The sequence below is a fragment of the Pleuronectes platessa genome, chromosome 15 (assembly GCF_947347685.1).
Source record: "Pleuronectes platessa chromosome 15, fPlePla1.1, whole genome shotgun sequence".
NCBI classification, from domain to species: domain Eukaryota; kingdom Metazoa; phylum Chordata; class Actinopteri; order Pleuronectiformes; family Pleuronectidae; genus Pleuronectes; species Pleuronectes platessa.
In genome coordinates this window covers 20,055,564-20,080,810 of record NC_070640.1, presented here as the reverse complement: position 1 = coordinate 20,080,810, position 25,247 = coordinate 20,055,564, and the positions used below count along the sequence as shown (strand labels likewise).

Below are 25,247 nucleotides of genomic sequence, written 5' to 3'. Positions count from 1 at the left end.
TAACTAATGAAAAACGTAGGAAATTGCAATAGTTCCAGTAATAATGATGGTCGGTTTCCCCTTCACAAACCTCACACAGGTTTAATATCTGTCAGTGTCTGCCTGGGGTTAAAACTACATCAGGACACAGAGACGCTCAATAATTTATTAGCAGCGGCAGGAGTTTTCTAATCAGGGATGGAACCATCAGAGCAAAGCCGAATGGAGACAGTCCAACACGACTAAATGTGTTTGGATTCCATTCTTCCTCCAGATCCTCATTACCCACTGTCAGAAAAGTGTATTTTGGTTAATCTGCCGGGAGCTAGTGCATCACCACACGGTTTGTATATTTTCCAATGTATAATATTCTGGGTCAGTATGATTATCCCCTGCTGTTAGGCCACGGTACCACCATAGTTCAACACACCACATGTGCAAACAAAGCATGCAACACTTTACTGGGGCCAGTGGAAAGGGGGCGCCGCAGTTGCAGCCAGCCAATCACAGGCACTCCTGATCCACAGCTATTGTTTTGCTCCGACTTGCTCATGATCGGGCAGGTTGCCAGGTAGCCAGCTGGGGAAAAGTTTGAGAACAGACCTCAGATTGTATATAATCAAGGAATCCAAATGTTATTTTCAAAAGTAATCTAAGAGCCTAATATTGGCCAAATAACCTATTTTGGTTTGTCTAACCTTTGAAAGAGTGTGGGGGTTTGTGCAGAGCTATAGCATTAGGTTGTATCCTCCGTCTGCACAGGGGCAATCAATGCTTCATTTCACAGGAGTCCTTCTGGGGGAGAGGTGCCTCAGAGGAGGAGGAGGAGAGATGGTTGAGTGGCAGCGAGATCGACAGCCGCGAAGAGAGACAGCACCAGTCTCCAGTGTCGAAGTGAAGCCTGAGCCCTGTGGGAGAATCAGAATGACGACAGCTCCGCAAACACAGACGGGCTGTTGGCAACCGGGAGCTCCCACCACCACCGCCCTTCTCCACCACAGCCCTGTTCCCAGTGCTGCATTGAGACGAGCATTTGAGCCGCTCTACCAACAGGGCCACCACAGAGACAACCCCCCCGATATACACTGTAGTCCAATGTACTGACCGCGGGAGCTGTGATGAGCGACAGTGCATTTATGCAGACACTGTGCTCTATATGTGTACAACTGTGATTCTTTTTAAACAGGCTGCAGAGCCAGCAGTAAATTACTTTCACTGCATGTGGAGCTGTGCCAGCTGCCTTATCTAATGTCAAGTGCCTCGAGGGCACGGAACCAAACACTCTCCACACGGTTGGGAACAGAATCTAACATGGACACAGTTTACATTTCTGTTAAAGATGTCAAATATTTAACATAACGCAAGTCTGCCGTAAATCTCAAAGGAAGCTTATGGTTGAAATATTCATGGTTGAATAAGAAATACTAACATACGATGTGAATTCTGTACAGACATGAGTGAAAGTTGGGAAATGGCAGCAAAGCAGACATTTCTAGTTTCCACTTGACAGGGGATTGATGAACAACATGTTCCTTTCTTTGTAAAGACACAGACATTAGGCCGAGTCACATTACAATCAGGTTACTTGCCAGAGAAGAAGCAATTTACCTCAATTCATCAGTTTACTTACAATCAGATCAGATTGTTATTTCCCCCATAAATCAAAGGCTACAAATGCTGTAAATAATGTTTTTGTAAAAAAAAAGCTACAGTATGTAAATGACACAAAACACACGGACTGATCTGTGTTTATTTTTCATTGATACGCTGCCTCACACAACAAAACTCACAACATATTTCTGGAAGCTAATCGTTAACGGTGGCAGCTGCCATCCAGAAGCTTTCATCTCAGTGCTGAGATGAAAGCAAAGCAGGTAAACCACTGCTCCAAAGCGCAAGGGGTTTACTTAATGAAACTAGTGGAGATGAAACGGTGTGAATAATACTTACAACAATTATTCATTATTGGTATTGTTGAAATGTGCTGAAAATGAAAAAGAGAAGGTTGACAACTCCGACGTGTTTGTGTAAGACTGGCCATTAATCTTCAATTTTACTTAGTCAGGAATGTTTATTTTGTTAAGTGACTATACACATTATCTAGTACAGAAGAAACACTCATAAGAAGGACTCCAGTAGTTCCAGTAAATACAGAAGCGAGATAGATCAAAATACTGGTGAAGCCACACCTCTGAATGAAATAAATCGATATGACTGAGAAGACATCTACCTTCAAATACAGAGAGAGGCTCAAAGAGCTGAACGTGGAATGATCCTGCAGATAAATGGCGGGGCAGGGTAACTGCTCGTGAAAATCACAGAGGGTGGAAATCTGGTAAATGGAACAGCAGAGGCCTCAGACTTCCCGGCTTCTGGGAGTCACTCACTGTCACTCAGGCGACTGAATCATCCCCGGCATTTCAAACCCAGTGGATATGACAGAAGAGGCTTAAGCAGCACTAACCCACTCAGTCTGTGTAATTGGCAGCCTTTGGTTATTACAGAATGCACTGCGGGGAAACGACACACAAACGCAGGAGAAAACACAGCAGAGCAGACCATTGTGAAAAACATAATACCTTATCATGGGGTCTGCCTGCTGAGTGATAAGGCCTGTGTGGATAGCCTTCAGGCTGCTTCCACTCACTGTGTGCACTGTACAGCTGATACCCTGCTATTAACTGGCAAAACTCAATCCAAACTCAAATCCTGCCGTGCAACAGAGACTGCATGCGTGTTTGCTAATGTGGGCCAGCGTGTTTCACATGGGTTGTGCTAAAGTGACAATGACCATACTGGCTTTTACATAAGAGCACTTTTTGTTTCAGTGTAAACCTCCTTCCAGCACAAATTGAATGAAAGCACAGTACGCCGGCACCGGAGCCATCTAGGAGGAAGTGTGTGTTGGTTCAGGTGAGCGATACAGCAGAGCCCTGAGGGGTCACACAGACAGTCCATCAATAGCCCCGGCTACCCTGACCTGCTTCAGCTGTAATGAGAAATGTCAGGAGGCACAGGCGAGACTCAGTGGTGTTTCCAAAGCAGTGCAGCAGAAAGACCAGAGGAAATCCCTGCTACACACATGCACGCACACTGACCCAAGTTTCACCAGAAAATCTGCTAAAATGTTAATTTATTCAAAGACTCACACAATCAGGGAAGTATCAGTGAAGTGGCAGACTGCTTTTTCATGTTTACTAATTAGCCCTGGATTATTTATTTGAGGATATACATTTCCTTTTTGCCAGTGGCACGCTGTTCACAACGATGATTATTCGTTAATAAAATGTGTTCATGAGTCCACTGTGGCTCGGTTTTTGAATACATTGAGTGCTGATTAACTGATAGACAGGATTTAGTTAGAATTCAAAAGTTCTTACACAAATAGAAGACTGAACAGATTCTGCTTAATTTCTATGGGCACAGTGTAATCATTCTATGATCATCATATCATATTTTTTTAATTAAAAGTGTTTTGTGATCACTGGGGGAAAGAAACAAAGCATCACAAGTTAATGAATAAGTATGTTCCAATAAAAAAATATTAAGGTAATCAGCAAATAATGATGTCAGCACAACAAGCTAACTTTGCTGACCCTATGAAAAATAGAGAATTAAGTTTTTGTGAATATAAAAGTTAATGACATCCCCTGATTATAATATTCTCAAACATAACCATACCCAGACCAAGCTAACCAGGCAAATTACATTTTTAAAATTAACTTCAAAAAAATATCTTAGTGTAATATTGGAATTGTCAGAATTGTTGAAACCTCAACAAAGTCAGTCTTACAAATAATTCAAATTATTCCTACCAAAATAATGCTCTTATCTAAAATTGCAGTTGTCACCATTTCTAAACATGGCCAGGACAAGTCTACACATCCAGGCTTGACTATATCAACAAAGCAAATCCCAGACTTTAGCCTTACTGATTTAATTTAAGACAATAATTATATCTTAGCTAAATGATTTTAGTAAATAAAGAGCTGTTTGTTCAGTGTAACATTGAGTCGTCCAACTGCTGTAAACAGCTGTTCAGGTGAGACAGATGTTTCTTGAATACAGATGAGCCAACTATTCAATTATATTTGTATAGTACCAAATCACAGCATATCCTATCTCAAGGTACTTTACATAGTGAAGTTGAGACCTCACATTAGTATAAAGAAACCCAACAGTTCCCACACGGAGCACACCATTGGTAACTGTGGAGAGAACAATCAACTCCCTTTATGTATACCAGCAATATATTATATTTCAATATTTCCCTTCCACTGGTAGATCGTGATCTTTGCCCAAAGACCAAGGACTGTGGCTTAGAAAGTTCGCATATATATATATATATTTTTAGCACTGCTGCTATGATAATGCTGCTATGATAATGTTCAGGACAAGCAGTGCTCTCCACAGCTAAAACACAGCTCCTCAGCCTTTTTTGATCCGAGGTTAGCTGGATCTGTGGAGGCTGATCCTAGCATGAGAATAAATACATAGGGCCACAGGGCTGGCAGAAGCGCCTCCGCAGCAAGACACGATCCCTGTTGGAACAGCAGAGGTTTGGAGTGTTTACTTACTGCCAAGGCTCTTGACGTACACTTGAAAAGGGGTACAGTGTTTCCAATTGATTACTGTGGTCTGACAGTGGCATCATCCTGAACACTATCTAACACCAGTAACACCAACAACAGCCGCAACCCTAATGGTCAGTGTACGCACACGCACACACACGCACACACTCACACCTGTACATCTATTATGTTCCTCATCTTCTTCTTTATCTATTTTTTATCAATTAAATTAAAAATAATTATAATTGATTAATTACTAACATACAACTGGATGATGGAGATAATCAATGCCAGAATATAAGAGTTGACACAGTTTGCTGTACATACTTGGCACATTTCATTGTCCAAACAGTTTTACTTACAAAATGAGACCGAAAGCCTCTTTCTGTTAAAAACTGTATACGTTTGGCAAATGTAAAAAATAAAGCTATAATACTGGCAGAGGTTGAATAGTATTCTCAAATATTTACAACACACACACAAACACACACGTTGCTTTCTCTCCAGGCATCAATTAAAAGAATAGTCAGGGTAATAAAACTAAATGTTAATGTATTATTCAGTCTGGCAGCATTTATGGATTCGTCCTTAGTGATGACATAAATAGCAACAATCACATATGCCGAGTAACAAGGTGATGGATGGCAGGCCTGAACCATTAGCTAAAATAATTTCCCCACTCACATACACAGCATGAACACACCGCTCCAGACAGCCCTGCACTATCCCACCAAACCCAGTCCGGAATTTCCAGTAAGAGTATTGTCACAGGTTTCATCTTTCAAATGCAGTATTACTGTCATCCTCACGTCTTCCTCCTGAGCCCGGACTTTCATGCTTAATATTCCAGCCATGTAAAGATTCTAACTAGTTATTCCCAGCAGTAACTGAAGCTGTTGTAGGACTGAACATGTATTTCTACATCAGTGCATTGAATATCATTTTAGAGCAAATCACCTCTTTCCGATTTAATACCTAATATGCTTACAGGAATATGGACCTTATAGACTTGTAATGGACATCTAAATATTTAGTATTTACTATAGATCCTTTCTAGTGTCAATTGTTTTATGAAAGAACCAACTTTGCGTAAAACAATGATTCCTAACAAGGGGAATTTAGACATTACACTACGCATATTCAATTACGTTCACTACCTTTTGTAACTGAGAGTGAGTAAAAAATAAATTAGCAAGCAAGAAGGGGGGGGGGCGGCACAGATCCAGAGTGACAGGTACACAGAGTAAAGAGTGAAAGATAAGTTATGGAGAGAGAGAGAAAAACTGCATTGCATGATACAACTCCAGCTGAAACTATGAGGACTGACTGTCTGTGTGGGAGATAAGAACGTTATAGATACAGTGTGACTGGAATATTAAAATAAGCAACCAAAATAATGAATAGTTCAAATGTAGCTAAATGTCCCAGACAGTGGCGCACAGGGTCCAAGGGGGGCTGAGTTCATATGACAGGGATGTGAGGGTAAGAGACACCCAACAGGTTGGGAGCCGCAGATGAAATAGGCTAAAACCACGTTAAACAGGTTGTAGTTACTGTATGTAAGTTGTTTGCCTACACTTCCACTGGGCAAACTATCTAATGCCACCTCCAAACAACAATGGTTCCGTCTGCTTCAAACTAAATAATTAGCCGACAACTATTTTCCCAGTGGATGCTGAAGGAGGACATGACACAGCTATCTGAAACTTTGGATCAAATGGATCCAACTCTGCGCTTAAGCCATTTCAGTCCATATAAACCCACCTACTGAGCATCTGAAGCAGTTAGCTCCACAGGCGAAGGCGGGGGGGGGGGGGGGGGGGGACTTCATACTGAAACACAGCCATGAGGCCATTAATCAGTATTTCAATATCATTTGACCTGGAAAAATGTGACTGCACCCTGTGCTACAGAGCCAAGCCTCTGGGATATGTGCTGTGAGCAAGAAAAAAAAACAGTCTGTGTTAGCTGCTGTGATGTTATACCAATTTTCTAAATATGGAAGGAAAAAAAAGCATGTGGTTATGGATTATAGTTCTGATTCCAGGTTAGTGTAAACATTTTTTTTTTTTTTAAAGAAGGCAAGCTGTGTATTTTCTGAGCAGAGCTTATCTGAGAGTGCAGGAATGGAAGCAGATGGAAATGGAAACAGTGGCGGGCTGGCTCAGTTTGAAAGGAGGATCGGGGGGGGGGATCAGAGGTTCAGAGCTGCAGGTAGAGATCTTAACAGGGCTCTGTCTGCAGGTCCACAGGCCCTGTGCTGCAAAGACACACACTCACACACATTAACGCTTTCCTTACTGCAGCCCATTAGTATGCACTGTGCTGTTAGGCATGAGAAGGGCTTCCTCTCGAGTAGAAAGAAAGAAATGCATCATCATGGGGGCCATTACACACAAAAGAGAGAGGGACTTCGGCCACGGCTCTACTTCAGAGATGACATTTTACAATCAGCCACTACAAACATTTATCTTTCCTCCCTTCACATCTGTCACGGGAACCTGACAGAATAAAGACGAGGATGAAATGGAAAAGAAAATGGCCTGGGCTCAGCAAGGAAGCTGCACGCACAACAGGGACATTTATTTTTCTGAACTGAGGTAAGTCAATTATATTACGGTTGGGGAAGTGATTTCTCTGTGTGCTAAAATTTGGATGAAGCTACACAGTGATGTGGTTTCAGAGCTGACTGCTGCGTTGACAAGTGTCGGGGAGGTGTTAGATCTTAAGGAAGTGGAACCATTAATCCAATGTTCTTCAGCCGCTCTCTGTGTACCATTAGCCACAGATTAGCTGTTAATGAAGACAAAACCTGATGGAAGACCAGTGTGTAAATAGGTTGACGTGCAATGTAAACAAATACCTTCCTCCCTTCTGACCAATGTTGCTGGTTTTATACTGTGTTCAATCAAACGCGATTACAAAACTTGCTCACCGGCCCTGCCCTTTAATTCATTGTTTTTAGATACATAAAAAACATTTGATTTATTTTTGAAAATAAGTGGCAACATTAATCAAATAATAAAACTCCAATTTGTAAAATACCTGAGTGGGGCTGGGCATGTGGTCGTACTTCTGATGCCAAAAGGGACCTGATAACATTGATGGAGCGATCCCACTTTGTATGATGACGGTGGCATCATCTGGATGTGACACTTAATTTACACAGCTTCAAGTCCGCCACAAGAGTGAGGCTGATAAAGATCACAGCAAACACTCTGAAGATACTGAGCCGACACTTTACTCGTAAAATGTCCGGTGCAATCGGTAACACTGGTGATCATGTGGGGGGGGGGGGGGGGAATGTTCACTGAAGCATCATGTTGGAAATACAAACACTAATAGAAACTGTGTGTTAAGATGGAGACTGAATTTTTATGTAGCGTTCCTTAGTTTTTAAGAATTTAACATACACATTTAATTCAATATTATCAAAACATATTCTAGATTCTCAAAACATGCCACAATGCAACACAGCTCGCTGCAGCCTCACAAGCTTGGCTAAAGTAACAGAGAGCGATGCACGATAAGCGTCTGTGTAGAGTTTGGATGAGTTTGTACAAACCGATCAGCCCCGCTCCAACATCCCAGACTCCCATGCCTACCCCCTGTGCGCCAGCTCCAAACACCGATGCTGCTTGTAGAACATTTTCCCTGCTGCCGTGCCATTTGTTTTGCCTGAGTTCATACAAATGTGTCAGTGTCAGTTTCTGCTCCAGCAAGTGAGTCGAGCACTTATCAACCTCACGTCAGGACATCAATCAGAGTGCTTGTGCTTCGCATTTCATATGCAAGTTGTTTCCAGATGCGATGGGTGAAAAACTCAGTTTAAGATATAATGTTGACATTAGACTTCCTATTTCCCAAATAAACTACCTTACTTAATTTTTCTTCTTCAGATGAAACATTCAACGTGAATATGAATTGCTTGTTAATCTCCTAAATGAACCTGTAGACTCCTTCTTTGGGTCGTCCGATGTTAAAGGTGGATTTACACCTGGATTTTTGGGAGTTACACTGGAGTCACCCAGGACAGATGTTAAGGACAAATGTAAAGGTTTTTAAAGAACTGAGGCAGGAAAGTCATGAATCTGCAGCGAGAGATAACAGCTGACAAATTTAAAAAAGCTATTCTGCATCTCTGGCAAAAATAATATGTAAGTGCTTGTAAATAGGTGCTTGAGTTGTCAATGAGACCAAGATAATGAATGAACACTGGTGGAAGATCATTGAGGTTTTAAATAGATTCCTGGCTTGGTTCATATCCCAATAAAGACCTCCACAGCTCAGATAGCTGCTCGCAAACAGAGGATCTACCATCCAGAAAACCTTTACCCCCAAAACACCCAGAGACAGCTTACTTGATTAATGTGTCAGTCACTGGGCTGTCATATAAAAACACACAATGCATCACTTTGACACTTCCAAAATGCAGCTAAATTAATATCTGCCAGACTGGAATAGATGCATGTGTGGAGGGTGGAGAATGTGTTTAAAAGGCTTAAAAAACTGGTAATCAAAAATATCCATCAAGGAAACTTGGCTCAAGGAGAAGACCTCCCTGTTCACCAACCTGCGTCCTCTCAGGAACAAAGCTTGAAGAAAACCTGGCTGGATCCTTATGAGTCTTATCCGTTTGAAATGCCATTTTATTACATTCTTTTGGAAACAAGCTGCCAATATGTTTGATTTCACATTAGCCTCTTTCCTACAATCAAGCACCAATCAATGTGCTCTTCTCTGCCTGCACTCAGAATTCCTCTTTCAAGCAAACCTCTGTGGGCTGTGCCGAAGAAAAAATCAATTGTTTTTTAAAATGCTGGAAAGGCGACAGCATCATCCCACGAGCAGCCTGCGAGAGCAAAATGCCATGTGTTGAACTGCAATCCATCGTCATCATTTGGCCGCGTGAGAGGAACATCCTTAGTTGACTTAATTATCACAGTTGATCCTGTCAGCTAAGGCGGAGACCCGTCCTGTAACTCTAGCTCCACTTTAAATGTCAATAGCCATTAATTAGTCAACCACTAGTTGTTATTTGAAGGTCTGGCAACTCGTCAATGAACCTTTAATAGTTCTTTTGAACTCCTCACTCTGTACCACCTCCACCTTCCACCCACGTGCTCTGACTCAACTGAATCCATGAGCCATGATGCTCCCCCGTGGCCCGGTTTTATTATGTCACATCTCCGCAGCCAGTGTGGGTGTGACAGATGGGTGTGAAGCTGGTGCCTTAAATTAAATAACCGTTGGGAGCAGCAGAAATCATAAATAGAAACTGGCACTTAATTGGAACCAACAAGGTCCTGGTGGTGCGTCAGTGGTGCTGAAAGTAAATGTAGAGGGCCGGAGAAGCACAGGCTGGATTTTTACAGCTCTTATGAAAACATTTCTCCTCCAGCGGACACATGGTTTTTACGTATCCCTCTCATGGACTTTTTGTCAGTGTGATGTGAAGCCCGAAGTGAAAGGTTTTAAAGCTGATTGTAATCGATTGACTCTGCGCCTGCTCTGTGCTGGCCAGCAGTGAGAAGACTGCTGTTTGGTGCAGTTAGCCATGACGTGACAAATTCACTGCTGCTGCACAACCTGATGTAATAAGCATTACAAGAGCCCAAAACTGGTTTAGCACATACTTTTTACCCTCAAGACACTGTACACTGCAAAAAAAAAAGAAGGGATTTCACTGGACACTGCTCAAGGAGAAACGGCACATCTTAGTAACTACATCTCTCACTTAAATGAAAAACATGTCAAATCTAGGCAGTAATTTAATCAAAATACCGACAAATGGACAGCTTCCAATGGTAGAAGCTGTTTAGCCAAATGTATATCATCACTTAGGGTATATGTGAAATCAAGGAACATCCCGAGACACCAAGCAAAGACCAACCGAGGAAACAAGCAGTTGAACAACAGGGTCACCAAATGACAAAATGTTCAAAAATAACCTCTGAGCATTTGAAAGAATCAAAAACATCCAAATTAAGATTTAAATATTAAACGTTTGTTGGTTTCAATTGTTCACTAAGTGATGAAAAAGCATCACTTTACACTGCAGGCTGCAAGCTGCTGGAGTCAGCTCTGCTTGTCCATCCACAATACTAGGCTACTCTACCAGTGTTGCCCATATGCCGTGTTATGCAGATATGTGCCCAATTCCATTCTGTACACTGTTAGGTGAATCTCTTGTTTTCTGTTTTTTATGGTGTGTAACAAACGCATTTAGGGACGGGGAATTATTTAGAGGGAACAACAAAACCTGCAGGAACTCTGTGGGGCATTGTAAATTAAGAAGTCTTTCCAGACCTTTAAAATGTGAAATCAGAGTCAAAAAGACATTGCAAATGTACTAATTTACACAGTAGCTCTTTTGTGCTGTTCATCGTATTAACACGGGCAGTCAATCATGTAATAGACTGCTGTTAACCCGCTGAGCAAGAAGATGAGACGTTGTTATCGCAGTTGAAAAAACATGAGTTGTCGTTAAACCCCGGTAAAAGGAAGGCTGGAAAAGCAGAGTGTGTGATTAGACAGAAGCTTGATCCGCCTCACACGTTGTCTATGTGTGAGGCGTTCAAAGATACAGCCCTCGAAGTAAACTCAGTAAAATGGGTAAATCACAGGAAAGGTTTAAGAGGAGAATCTTATGAATAATATACAAATTTCATCAAGTGCTGCAGCAGTTGCTTCTCAGACCTCTCAATAAAAATTAAATCTGTTTCCAAACCTCCTCCTTCAAAAAGACAACAAAACTGCTGCTGTGTGCTTTACTCTCTGTGCAGTGACTGAATACTCAATATGTCTGACATTAAAGAGAAACAACAAGTGAACCAAGGTTCAGTGGTTATTACACTAAATAAGCTCGTAAATAATAAGCATCTGCTCTGTTTCAACACATTAAATCTGCTACTCCTGAACAACAGGAGCCCCTTGTCCTGTCCTGGTTGGTTGGTTGGAAGTACCACCTTCTGTGTCATACTCAATCTCCTCCATGTTTGATTGTTCATGCCATGAGGAGGAATGCCAAGCAGGAAGATGGACGATGATACTCTGCACTTGTATACATATATTTAAAATAATGACACTATACAAAGTGAGGAAGTATTAGCTGTATATTTTACACCTGTGTGATCACGCCTGAGGTTGAAGTTTAGTTTATTGAGCTAGATGGATAATAACAGATTGTGGACCCCCTCCCCCAATGAACGAACCCTGGCTCAATAGCCAAGTTTTGAACGAAACAATACATTTTTACACCAAGAGCAGGAGTAAGAGTGTGGTTTGAACAACGAAATAACCAATAGCATAATATGAAATTATCCACATCACGAAGCCCAGTTGTACAATATCTACCGAAAGCAACTATCTGAAGAGCCTCATCATGGAGGCCTCAGCCCTGCGCCTGCAGAAGAGAAATGTTAAGATATCAGGATGCACATGAAACGCGTGCCTGGGAGCAGTGTTGCTCCAGCACTGTGGTGACAGATGGAGAGCACCAGCACTATACCTCCAGGGTTCTGACCTCATCAGAATTTAAGTCTGTTCATAATTGATGATTAAAAAGAAGAAAAGTATCTCTGACCGAAATAAGTATTTCTGATTCATTAAGTATCAGTTTAAAAATGCAATTCAATATCCTGAGTCATTAGAGGGAAGCAAAGAACAAGAAAATCTTTTAATTAATTTCAACTTTAGAGATTTGTATCTGTTAAAGAAACTCCCCAATTCGACCTCGGTCACAATGTTATCACATTCAAATAAAACATGTCTTCCATCACTGGCCTTTGAACAGCTATAATAAAAGTGAGAGGTAGTTATTCTCATTCTCATTGCTGGAATAAGTTTAAAAGACTGATCCTGATGATTGAACGACTCAAACCTGATTTAACATTTAGGATTCTCTGGTGTTATTTCCCTGCACTGAGGCAAGTTGTTATGAGCAGATCCGGTCATTCATTAGTTCACTCACTAAAGATTAATGAGCAAGAAAAAAATTATTTCATGATAATAGTATTAATATATTCATTGAGTAGATGAATGCATCTTATATATTATGTTCTCTTTTTACTTATTATAAAGAGCTTAGGGGAACAATAAATCCATCTACTACTACTAAGATTTGATAAGGGATATGAAAGGATTAAGAATCAATAAGCCAATCAGATTGAACAAAAGGTAAAATATGTATTAAAATGCAGGGCACTGGACTAGACAACAATCAGGGCAATAGGCCAGATCTTAGATTTGGAGACTGTGTAACCAGGAATATTGAAAATTACACCCCTCGTGCTTTAACAGTGTCAATACATCTGTGCAACAAACTTTCTTATAAAGCTCCCAAACAACTGTAAATCAATATTGCCAACACCTTTCATCACCCGGTGAGATGATGTGTTAATATGATGTGTGAATAGGCTCTTCAAATTCTCACAAAAACCAATGTCAGGTCGGTGTGCATACTTACACTGACACACAAACTCAAGAATAATTGGTTTTTTTTCCTCCTGCCTTTACTTGAACTCTGCTTCCATTACTCCATAGACCATAGTCACCATAAAGCTTTACTTTCTAAATCACTGGTGATTTGATATTAATCAAATTTGATACTGCAATATAATTCAATTTATTGGTCTGTTTTTTACTTTACTTGAATGCAATAAAATGTAATAAAATGTCAAAATAATGTCTACTAATATACACTGAAATGCATATCTGGTACAACCACGTCTTCTAAAGGAGCATATTTTATGTGATTTAACATGAAAGGCCAGGATATGCCCATTAACCCAGTATACAGGGTTTACAAGACTGCTCTTTGTGTTTGTTAAACCACAAGGATGCGCACCATTTTGCAGAGAAACATTGAACGTGAACATGACTTGTTTGTTTATAAATTAACTCCACAGGGCGCCTTCAAGGGGTAATAATTCAGTTTGAGAATGAATCCTAAGTGAATCATAAGGTTACTTATGGTTCTTAACAGCTTGATACTCTCCACCACCAACACGCTGTGATGTTTACACTTACTCGGCTCGTGGAAGGCTCTGCAGAGATATGACAGGAGGGGTGGAAAGTGTGTAAAGCTGCTCCTTCTACATTTAATTATGCCTATATCTGCAGCGGCACTGTTATTGTCTGGGGACTGTATACCTGGAGTGAATCACTTTCATTTGCCTGTTGAAACACATTTTCTACTCAATTTTAACTGGTATCATGTCTTTCACTATAAAAAATAAGAGCTCTTATATGAAGTAATGACTAAAAAAGACACAAGTAACGGCTGCTGAGGTTTGACTGTGTAACTACCAAGAGAGGGGGGGGGGGGTGTTTACAAGTTGTGTTGCAGCTTACGAGCATAGACTTTGGATTTCTGTATACTCAGTGGGATGGTACATTTTCAAATGGAGGAAAACGTTTGCTGTGTTTCCCTCTTTGTCAGCACAGATATCCTGCATATCTTACAATGGACAATGTTATGTTTGTTTTTATCAGGCTTTGAAAATATAAAGCCTCTCAAAAGGCTTTGTGAGCCAGCTATATGAGCCTGTTGCTGACTGTGCAGATGGAGGGTGACCCACAGATATGTTGTTTTTAAATTATTATAAGTGATAATTACTGATATTGTTTCATTGCCTAGCCCTAATGTAAAAATGTAAAATGTTGATTATGGGCCCTCCTAATTCTAGTACACATTATCTGGGAATCGGAGTTATCAGTAGTGCAATTTTATCGGCCAGTAGTAGTATATTACAGATAAGCATAGGTGTTTATGGACAATGTTTATATCTGCCATTACAAACATATATTCATGGCTGCCAATCATCTGAGTGGGTGATATGATCCCAAATGGATACCTCAAAGTACTTCAGTTGACACAAGACATTAGAATGCATCTCCACAAACGTCTCGAGAGACCACTTGTGCGCAGATCGTACTTCCCTGCTACAAATGCATACAAACGCATACATCATTAATGTCTGTGAAGACCAATTACATTGCTGATGTTTTTCTACCATCAGGAGGCTGTAATGCACTTCCTGTGCTTAGTCTACCAGAAATTGAGGGGGAACAAATCTAAACAGACTGGTACTGTCTGTCCTCCACAAAGTACAACAACCAACTTGTTTGAAGTACTCATGAAATATGACTAAGGCCTTTTAAAATGTCCAAATAGTAATTTACAATGCCAGCTTATACAATCTAAGAACCAAGTTAACTGAGTATATACGAGAGCACATACTATAATGCAGAGGATGTCATTTGAGTTGATGGTGAATGTGGCTCAAGACTAACTTCTCACAGCTAAAGAAATGTGGCTGAACAAGGCAGAGACCACCTGCGAATGTAGTCCCAAGGATCAGATCTCAATGTGTCCATTGCACACGTACTCAGATCACCAAGTGACACGTTAACGCCAGGTATGAACAGCGTCCAATATTAAAAAATAAATAAACATGCAAGTAAACGAACAAACGTGTGAGTGTGTTTATATAAAAATATATAAATATTGACTGATCCGTATCAGACTTCTACTTGAAAAACTGGTATCTAGCAGCAATATACAGTATAGCACTGCTTTAACAGGCTGATGTAGATAACAACACTGGTAAGTACGGAGATAAGGTCAAAGAAAACAAGGAGGGAAATGAAATGATATGCAGCCACAAGAAGAGTCCATCACCGAATAGAGTCATTTTGAATAGAAATAAAAAAAACAACACGAGGGTGAGACCCTCTTGAGCTGTGAAAAGCATTGATGTGACAGACAAAGGGACACAGTGAGAACAAGTGCCACTGTGCGTATCCTTGAGATGGGTCACAGCAGTGAACAAGAGATTGGTATCACGCTGCATAAATCAGAAAGTGCAAGTCACACTCTTTTATCCCAGGACATCTCCCAGTCTGACCTTGTGAAACCATTTTCACATAACCCTCTAACGCGATTTAGAGCAAAGTCTATGCTAAAATAAACAAGCTGTAAAATTGATGCCGGAACATGTCATGCAAAACAAACAGCGATGAACAAGTCATGTTTCCTGTAAAATTAATGAATTGCTAAAGCTGAGAGAGAGAGCTATAAAATATAAAGAACGATTAAGACTAATGAGTGGGGGACATAATGGACGCTTCCATACAGGGGGAGGGGTCACTGACTGGTTGACATAACCAAAATAATGTGAATCTTATCTAATCTAATCCTAGAAGAGATTTTGGAGGGAGGTATAGCTTCACCATCTCCATCGTTAAAATAACAAATCAAGAAAAAATGTCCGGAAGCTGTTTTACTTAGATTTTCCTCTGTCACCCCCTGTAAATTAATATCATCGAGAAATGAAGCAGTTGGTCCGTGTGCGAAATATGCTTGCTCACGTAAGTCATAATTCAGAACCATACAGTTGGAAAGCAGCCTGTGCCTGCTTTGCATTCCAAGGAAAATGGACAGCTAGTGGGCAATAAATTGCTCCCACTCTGAATAAACTGGTGTAACATGGATCAAATTGCTTTTTCACTCCTACTCCTAAGCGTACAAAAGACACAACAGCCACTATAGCCGCAGCTGAACATCTCTCATCTGGTCGAAAGCTTTGCTGGAAAACTCTTGTGGAAACAAATCCAGAGCAGTGCACACAACAACAACAGTCTCTCGCTGACACAGATAGTAATCTCTGGCCGCAGTACTACATTTAAAGCTACATCTGTTGAACTCCAGCTCACACAACAGCCAAGTATGCAGGCGGGAGCCAAAGCACTTGGCCGGCCCAGCCAGAGAGGCACGAAGCTGCACACGATAAATACATCTTTCACAGCGTTCAGTCGTTTTCAACTGGGATCCTCATGCGAAAGGCAACACTCATACACAGAAAAGGCCGACCCCCTCTGGTTCAGCACTTACCTCCAGCGCCTCCAGGGTCACGAACCCGGTGATGGAGAAGCCATCAATGATGTCCTCTTCAGCCGAAGTAGACTCCTTACGCTTTCTTCGTGGGGGTCGAGGGCGGGATGAGGAGGGCTTCCGCTCGCCCTCCCGCTCCGAGTCGGAGGAGAAGGGAAAGACTGCACCCTTAACATGGTTGCTCCTTATCCCATTTGGCCTCCTGCCCAGACCCCGCTCTGACCTGGACTTCCTCTTCTTGCGTAGGCCACTAGATCGAGGGCCATCCATGTCCTTCATAGGAAACCTCCAAAAAAGCGCTCCTCTTGCAGAGAATCAAACTCGTCGAGGGGCCAAACGATGGCTCCGCTTGACCTCCACTCGTGTGAAAAACCCTACCAGACTAGCTCCGCAATATCCAAGCGAATGTTATCAATGTGTTAGATCCAGGGCAACCATGTAATATCCACCAGATAGAGCCTTTTACAGGTAATGCAAAACTGCAGTGAGTCACTGAACCAAGCTAGGTCCCGAGCACAGATCCCCCAAGGCAGTCCATCAAATCCTACGACGGAGGTGTAAAATGATCTATTAAACACAATATCACCAAGTGGTCGATTCCAGCAGAGGAAGAGCTTTTCAGGTTAAAGCGAATGTCTGCTCGGTGAACACGTCCCTCCATGGAGAGCGGGGCAGGTGACGCCACATCTTTCTTCTCCGGGAACCTGCTCGTCTTACCCAAGGTCAGCAAACTCTTCCTCCTGCAAGACAAAGACGGGAGAGGGAGAGAGAGAGCACCCATTTGCAACATGTTCACTCAGCAAGTTCAACTGTGCATTTAGTCAATGGGCCATTTTCCAAAAGGGACTGAGGACTACACAGAAGGCTCCTGCCATTCCACACAAGGCAAGATGAGTGTTTTATTGGGTCTCATCTGCCGGGTATACTGTGTTTTCTTACACCGCCAGGCCATTAAGCCCCAAGATGGGATGATTATGTGTTGTAAGTGCTCTTTTACTGGTGTCTAAAGCTTTGGCCAAGCTTGTAACCTAAACTGTGTTTCTAACGATTACATTCCTTTAATTAATTACGCAGCAGACATTTTTTTCACTTTGGTAGATGCTGTCTTGAGTATGTCAATATGATGACTGCTGTTATTTTTATCAAGGCTGCAGCTCATTTAAGGTAACACAGGTACAGGGAATGTGTCTGACCTATGATAGTGAGCCTGTGTCAGTAGCATCCAGTACACTGGACCCACAACTATTAATATACGGACTGGTCTTGAGTCCAAAATAAAGCCTTCCTTATATCAAATGCTATATTAATAGTAAGCTGTCACACAATCTACTCTCTCACTTCTGCTGCTCTTATGTGATTGGTAATTACAGTAATTTGCATAACCTTCTATTGAATTCAGTCACACACATATACGAAATACATAATGACAGCCTCCACTATCAATGGGTCTACATACAGTAGTTGATGATAAATCGTGATTATAAAGCTATTATAGAATAAAACAATTCTGACTTAGAGCCGACCATTGATAAACATTCATTCCAGTCCAAATTACTAAATACAGGTAATTTCCCCCTCCAAAAAAGATCACCATGCACCTGAAATGAGATTATTTCTCTCTCTAGATTTAATTGAATAGAATGAAAATGACAAATGCCAAGAGCCTGTGATACTGCTGTCCTGCCCTTAACTGTGGTGCTCAGGGGGCCATGCCTTTTTCCGTCTGACAGTGAAGGCTTGTGTCTGTTTTATGTTAGGAGGCAACATTCAACAGCTTGCAGTATTTTTCTGGATCATTCTCCAGGCATGGCTTACAGGGTAGGCCTAAACCCACGGCAAATCGCCCCAGCATTGTAGTCCAAAAACATATATAGCTTCTACGTGTGTCCAGAATATCAATTGTCATCCATTACATCACAGAATAAAAAAGGGGGCTTTCTGGGTGGAGGAAAAACTGAATAAACCAACTGCAGCCCCTTCATAAAGCCTCTGTGTGAGTGGACATTCCTCAACACAACATAAATCACACCTTGTCTGCATCAACCACACAAACTAAAAAAAAACACACAGCACACCACCATCTTCAACTTCGCATTGTCCGCTTGGACACAGGTTGTCATGCAGTGGAGCTCATCTGGATTCTGAAGCAGACATGCAGTCCCCCCCCCCCCCCCCCCCCCACACGCTCTGCCACACCATGCCAAGTGACACATGTTTTAAACATGAACAATCAGAACCATGTGCTAGTAATCACATGGACACACAACAAAGGCACATCCAAGAATGCAACCATTCACAAATACTCCTTCCCCACAGATGTTCCCCCCCAAAAAGAGGAAAAACCCAGCTCTACTGTAAATGTCCTAAGCTTGTTTCTCCCCCCCCCTCCCAGTACCTATGCCTTGAACCTGATGCCCCGTGCCAGCACTCATCTAATGACACACGCGCTCTACGCACGGATCGCTTCCAGAACGCCGCTCATCTGGAGGGAGAAACTGTGTGGGTACTCGCCCCGGCTCCTGGAGCTGTGTGCAGAGACTCTTTCCCTTGTCTTCGCTCACAGTCTCTTTTTGTCTGCCTGTGCTGTCAGAGCAGATCTCAGCTCTGTAATCCAGTCCAGCCCACAGCGGCGGCAGTGGCGGCGGCAGGAGCAGCGGACTGACACTGCCTCCTGCTTCCCCAGCTTCAGTCCCCACCACAACACACGCAACAAAAGCAAAGCAAGCCTCTTTCCTCTTTCTCTCTCTCTCTCTCTCTTTTTTTTTTTTTTTTTTTTTTTCTGCTCCAAGACACGTCATGCAAAACCAAGAAATGCAAACCCTTGCGAGTGGGGGGGAGAGGACCGTCCGGACAAGTTGCAGGCCTTCGGTCACTATTCAAAAAAGAAGATCAAGCTCGAGCAGGTCTGGAAGCGGACGAAAAGAAAAAAATCCCGCAAAGGTGAAAAAACTGGAAAAAAACAGCGGAGGGTTTTTCTCCTCCTGCTCCTCTGCCCAGATCCGAGCTTCAGGATCCCGGAGAACAGGGGGGTGTGGGGGGGTGTGCGTGTGGGGGGCGCGGGTGGGGGGGACCGGGGCGCAGGGATACGAGCGATGCCGCAGTGCCGCTTTACACGCTGCACGCTTCCTCCTCGGCGCAAATAGTGCTGCGTTTCGGTATTCGGAGACAGTTTATTCAGACTGTATAGAACCACCAACACGTGTGAATGGCAGCCATACAAACACAGCGCTATACACACATTCTCCTCCGGATAAACCTCCCCGGCTGCTTTTCTCTTTGTGATGTGTGTATGGCTGAAAACACAAGTACATGAAGTGATAGTATATAAAAGGGCTAATGTGATCATGGAAGTACTCGGAGGTAGTTTGAGGTCACAACGTGAGAATATAGTCACCTTCAGCCCGGACACTACCAGTGAATCGATCAAATTAATGCTCATAATCAAGCTTTACCTCCTGCTCTCATTCATCTTATGGCAGAAAAGAACTCTGAATAATTGTGTATAAAAGTACTTGGAGGTAGTTGGTGGTCGTTCAGCTTTACTGCAAAAAGTGAATTCATACATTTAATGCTAATAGCCAAGCTTAACCTCCTGCTCTCTTATATCCATTGTATGGCAAAACTCTAAATACAAGTATATGAAGTGATGGTTGTGTGTTTAAAAACACGTGGAGGTATTTGGTGGTCTCACATAGCCTCCCTCACGCTCACAGTGAATATGAAGCGATAAAGTTAATTCTAATAACTAAGATTTACCTCCTGCTCTCATATTCATTTTAACTGAGGAAGACGAGCCTCGCTGCCTCAGGTCATCACGATAGCCTGATATTAATCTAAAATCATTTATTAGCTTATATGACTGCTGCACAGGTTATATATATATATATATATATTGTGTATAGCCAATATATATATAGGAGCTAACTCAGGTGTCACATAATCACTGACTAATGACAGCAGCGATAAGCTAGTGTCCTCAGGGACGCCCGGGGCAAAATAAGTCATCTCTCCATTCAACACACACAGACGCCTTAGCTTTACAGTGACTGATTATAAAACACTATATTAAACAGTGTTACTCACAGCGTATATTTGTATTCAAAATTAGAAGACAGAGCTTTATATACCCTGAACGGCTGCATTTCTGCACAGAGTCATTCACCCTCAGTCCCTGATATCAGAGGATCACCTGTGGAGCCACAGTCCCACCTGTCACTTTCACACTGCACCTTTTATTAAGGAACTGTAGAGAAATCACAAGAATACAAGATGTTCCTGCAGCTTACAGAGATTTATTTAACGGTGTTTAACATGAGAGCAGCTCAGTGACTGCTGGAAGAACATCCATCATCTCTCTGTCCTCCATTTATTTTACTACATGTTGTCATGTCATTTTTATCATTTTCATTATAGCGATCAGTGTGCCAGAGCTAAAATGTGACAGTGGTCCTGGTCCCTGTCTTCCCCATCTTTTCTCCGCTCACCCCATCCGGTCGAAACAGATGTTTGCCCTGATTCAGTCTGGTTCTGCCAGAGGTTTTGTTCCTGCTAATGAGGGAGTTTTGCATTCCACAGTCACCAAAGGGTTTGATCCTTGTGGGAACTCTTGGGTTCTCGACCTGCATATGTAAAGTGCCTTTTTGATAATGTATGTTGTGATTTGGCGCTATACAAATCAAATTAAATCAAATTAAATAAACCATAAAATAATAATTCTGCTGCCAGTGGTCGGATGTACTGAAGTACACTTCACTTAACTTAAGAAATATATTCAGGTACTTTTTACTTTTACTCCAAGTCATGTCATAAATATCTGTATATCTAGTAATAATCAATAAATTATTTCAAAGTAATGAATTTGAGGTAACATAAGACTAGCCCCCTCTTGCAGCATGATGTCACAAAATATACAGTAGACACAGTTAATGATGTGGTAGACGGTATTAGGAAACATGCTACACTTGGTAAGTACTTTTACTTTTTATTCTTTGACCCCAGTAGAAACGTTAATGTGGTACTCCACCACTGTCTCCTGCACGCTTTATCGTATTGTTATTGCACTGCCCTTGAGAGGAGACACATCTACGTAAGAGTGCAGTTATCAAAAATCCATAACATGCATCATGTGCCAGGAAAACATTCACAACTTGCTGTGGAGCTAAAGGGAAATCGGTCAGACATTAGAGTGAGAATCAAAACAAGCTTGAGCAAATAGTGACTGCAGAGAGTCAGTTGAGTGTGTGTTAATGGAAGGGACTTCGAGTAATAACTTTGATTGAGTGACTCATTTCGTTGATGAGCCGTTACATCATTAATTACTTAATCAAAAGAAAATTACCACACTTTTCGTATTTGATTAATCGAGTTCTAGGCTGTGCGTGTTTGAGGATGTCCGCTTTGGCTTCTGGACATTGCTATTGCTATTATACTGTACTGTATAAAAGGTCTCTGGTTCGTCTCTGGTTCGACTCCACGGAGAAACAACAAAAACACGAACCTGGATTGATCTTTCCATAAATCCAAGAGGATTCTCCCTACCCTGTCTAGTGACCCTGAGCAAGGCACCTTACTCACCCAACATCTGCTCCCCGTGCGCCGTATATGACTGCTCACTGCTCTGTGTGTCCTGCACCAGATGGGTTAAAAGCAGAGGTTAAATTTCCCTACCTGCATGAGTGTGCCTGTGCATGTCTGTGCATGTGTTTGGGACAAATAAATGTATCTTAATATCTTATAGATATATTATATATGCGGACAATCCACCACTATAATTCAAGTATTTTTATGCAATTCTTTTACTTACTTGTTAGGTTTTTTTGTCATCCTCCTCGGCTGCGTGTGTCTATTTCTATTTAAGTACACTGAAAACGTTGAAAAATGCATGAGACAAATTGATATAAGATAACAATACTTGCAGTCTAAAAACAGCATGTCACAGTGTATACATTGTCAGCGAGTGGATGCCTTGAAGCAGATATCACTCCGTCTTGCACCAACATTTATTGATTTCTATGTTCATGGGATGAGCATTAATAGCAGTGTGACACACAACAGTGATAAATCAAATGGCGGTCGTGGTTTTAATAACGATCATACAATAAGTAGGTAAAGGATAAGAGCACTTAATAAAGCTAAGGGGCACGGTGTCACTGTATAGCCATAACCTCACAACACAGATCACATTTAAAGAGAAAGTGAAAAATGATGGTGTCCCACCTCTCATGAACAGGACTCAGTGATTGTTCCAGGGTTGCAACCAGCTGGTCCTCTGAGAACAGGGGACCATGGGCGGACTGTGTATTTTTAGACTGGTTTAATGATGCAGAGGCTGAGTGGTGTGGCTCTGAGCTAAATTGCCTCAATTCCCAGTGCCCGGTGGACCAGGGACCCCAGCGGCCTTTAAGGATAATGCCAGGGGACACACACACTTGACCCTGTCTCGTCTTCCAGGAGGAGTGTCCTTGTGACAAAGTGGCATGGTGGGGGAGAGACGACAGCGAGGCAGCTAATTCTGCTCCACGGCCTCCGCTCATTACGCCGGCAAGACAAATGTGCTCCCCTCCCCTCTGCCTTGCCATAATCAGCTTTAATTACACCTTCGCCCTAACTTTCTCTGCCTCCACACCTTTAGTCATTGTCACACAGCCCTCTGCATCTGGGGATTTCTGTGAAAATGGGAACAAATGGTATTTGTTGGCGCCAGGAGAAAGATATGATATCAAACCTGTTTTTGGCTGCATGAAGCAGGTCATTATGTCCATAAGTGGACAGAGTAACAGGGCCATTGGTCATGGCTTCCTGCTCCCAAAGCTCTGAAAAAAACAAATTGGTCGGCCCCTTCCAAATGTAACCTGTCCAAACAGCTACAGTCCCTGGAAAGATATACAATGTGCGTGTCCTGTAACAATACTTATTTTTCTTTAATCGCCTCTTCAGCGTTTCACTCAGGCAGCAGATGGTGGTAATTAGAGAATCCGATTCACAAAATAGAAATGTAGACATCTCTATATTATCTCACACCTGCCTCTTACTTTCTTTTACATTTATCTCATTTGTGTTCATCTTCATCGTTATTATCTCCGCTTGTCGGGAAGCAGACTCGAGTGGAATGTAATGACACTACGAGCGTAATGCAAGCTGAATTGCTGCGTACTTAAAGCAACAAAGAGAAATCGCAATACAAGAATGAGCTCGTTTTCCTCCCCCCACAAGTCTGCCTGCAAGCCCTTTAATAGCCCTTATTACTTGCACCGTGAGCGCAGAACCGTATGCCTTACTTGGATATTCCCCTCTGTATCTGCACAGAGTTAGATACAGTGCTATCTTGCCGTCCCACTTTGTTCTCTCCTCTTATATTCTCTTGGCAAATTTGTTGACGCTGTTCATCAAAGGATATACTGGGTTCTCCAGTGGCTCTAACAAACACGTGTGGGAGGGTTCATGTTCATCATTAAGGACTCGTATGTTAATGCATGACAAGTGCGTGGCATAGCTACCGCTGAACTGAGGCACATGACCCTGTGTTCAGAAGCTGACCTAAATTATGAACAGTGCCAACGTATGGCCGCTGTCAATATTAAGAAGGAAGCAGAAAAAGACAGCAAAAACAGAATAATGTGGGGATGGATTTCAGGTGAATGATGAACCTGCCCGTAAAGCAGAAATGAGAATAAGAGTGATTGATTAAACAGGATCAATATGGCTGAGGCTTGAACCTGTAATAATGACAGCATGGACTGAAAAAACCTCTCTGGCCTTAATATATGGGGCCTGTCAAAATTGTCTTGCTCGTGGTCGTTGAGGCGGCACTCACGATCAATCACTGTTGAGTTTTTGTGCACTAGATAAGATCAACGGGGGAAGGACATTGACCTCAACACATTTACAGATCATTTATGATGTTTATGTTTAATTAAGTTCGGTTTGCTTTGAGGAGATCTTTGTATAAGTTAGAGTAAGCTCTGGTTTAATTTGGATTCCTTTGTGCATGAGTATATGCAGATAGATGTGTGTTTGTGGGTGTCTTAGTGTCAATAATAAAAAAATGTTCTAAGCTCTGATCACAATAATTAATCCATGAACCCTCAGATGGATCTTCTGTCCCACTAGAGGGGGGGCCTGACCCCAAGTTGTTGAACTAATTAACTGAACCCCTTACTGCATACTGCCTACTGGGACACTTTAAAATGAATCACACATAGGAAATATCTGCTGAATATCGACTGTAAACAAAAGGTCTGCTGGGGTAGTAAACAAATACACATCTCCCAGTCAGCTCTCACGAGGTCTCCTGAGTTTCAGAATGAACAAGATGTTTAATGTACTCGGCCAAACAGCTGAATCGTCTGAATTGTTCAGTTTTAAACACATGCCAGGGTTTGATGTCAGCCGTTCTGAAGCTCTCTCTATTACCTCCCCCTCATTTGAAATGCCAGGAATGACCTTTCCCTGCATGTTTCAGCCCTGAGTGCAGATCATTTGCTGATGTATTTTTACTTCAGTGGATGACTTGAAGCACTCCAGCAGTTTTTTTTTTTGATGCTGAGTTATTTTTCTTTTGTCCCTTCGGCTCAGACAAGTACTGCAATTTTACATATCTGTCATCTAAACCAGAATCACTTCCAAATAGAACATCATGGAAAAGATACAAACAGGCGATGGGAAACGGAAACAAACACAAGGCTGACTTGCTGCTATGTTTACCTGTGCACGGTGGAACCAAAATAAAATGCTGCTGATAGGTTCCTCGAGTGACAGCAAGGAAAAGTGTAGCTTAAACTATCAATTTGTCAGATATGTTC

At 42.0% G+C, this 25,247-nt stretch overlaps 1 protein-coding gene across 1 annotated transcript in view; it reads right to left on the bottom strand.

Annotated features, from left to right (window-relative positions):
- The window catches only part of auts2a (activator of transcription and developmental regulator AUTS2 a), a 298,958-nt gene extending 279,514 nt beyond the window's left edge, over window positions 1-19,444 (bottom strand). The window contains exons 1-2 of the mRNA XM_053442311.1: window positions 19,266-19,444; window positions 16,447-17,186 (exon numbers count right to left, since the gene is read on the bottom strand). Coding sequence (XP_053298286.1) covers window positions 16,447-16,725 — 279 coding nt within the window. The 5' untranslated portion in view covers window positions 16,726-17,186; window positions 19,266-19,444. The remainder of the gene's footprint in view (window positions 1-16,446; window positions 17,187-19,265) is intronic.
- Between the last annotated feature and the right edge of the window lie 5,803 nt (window positions 19,445-25,247).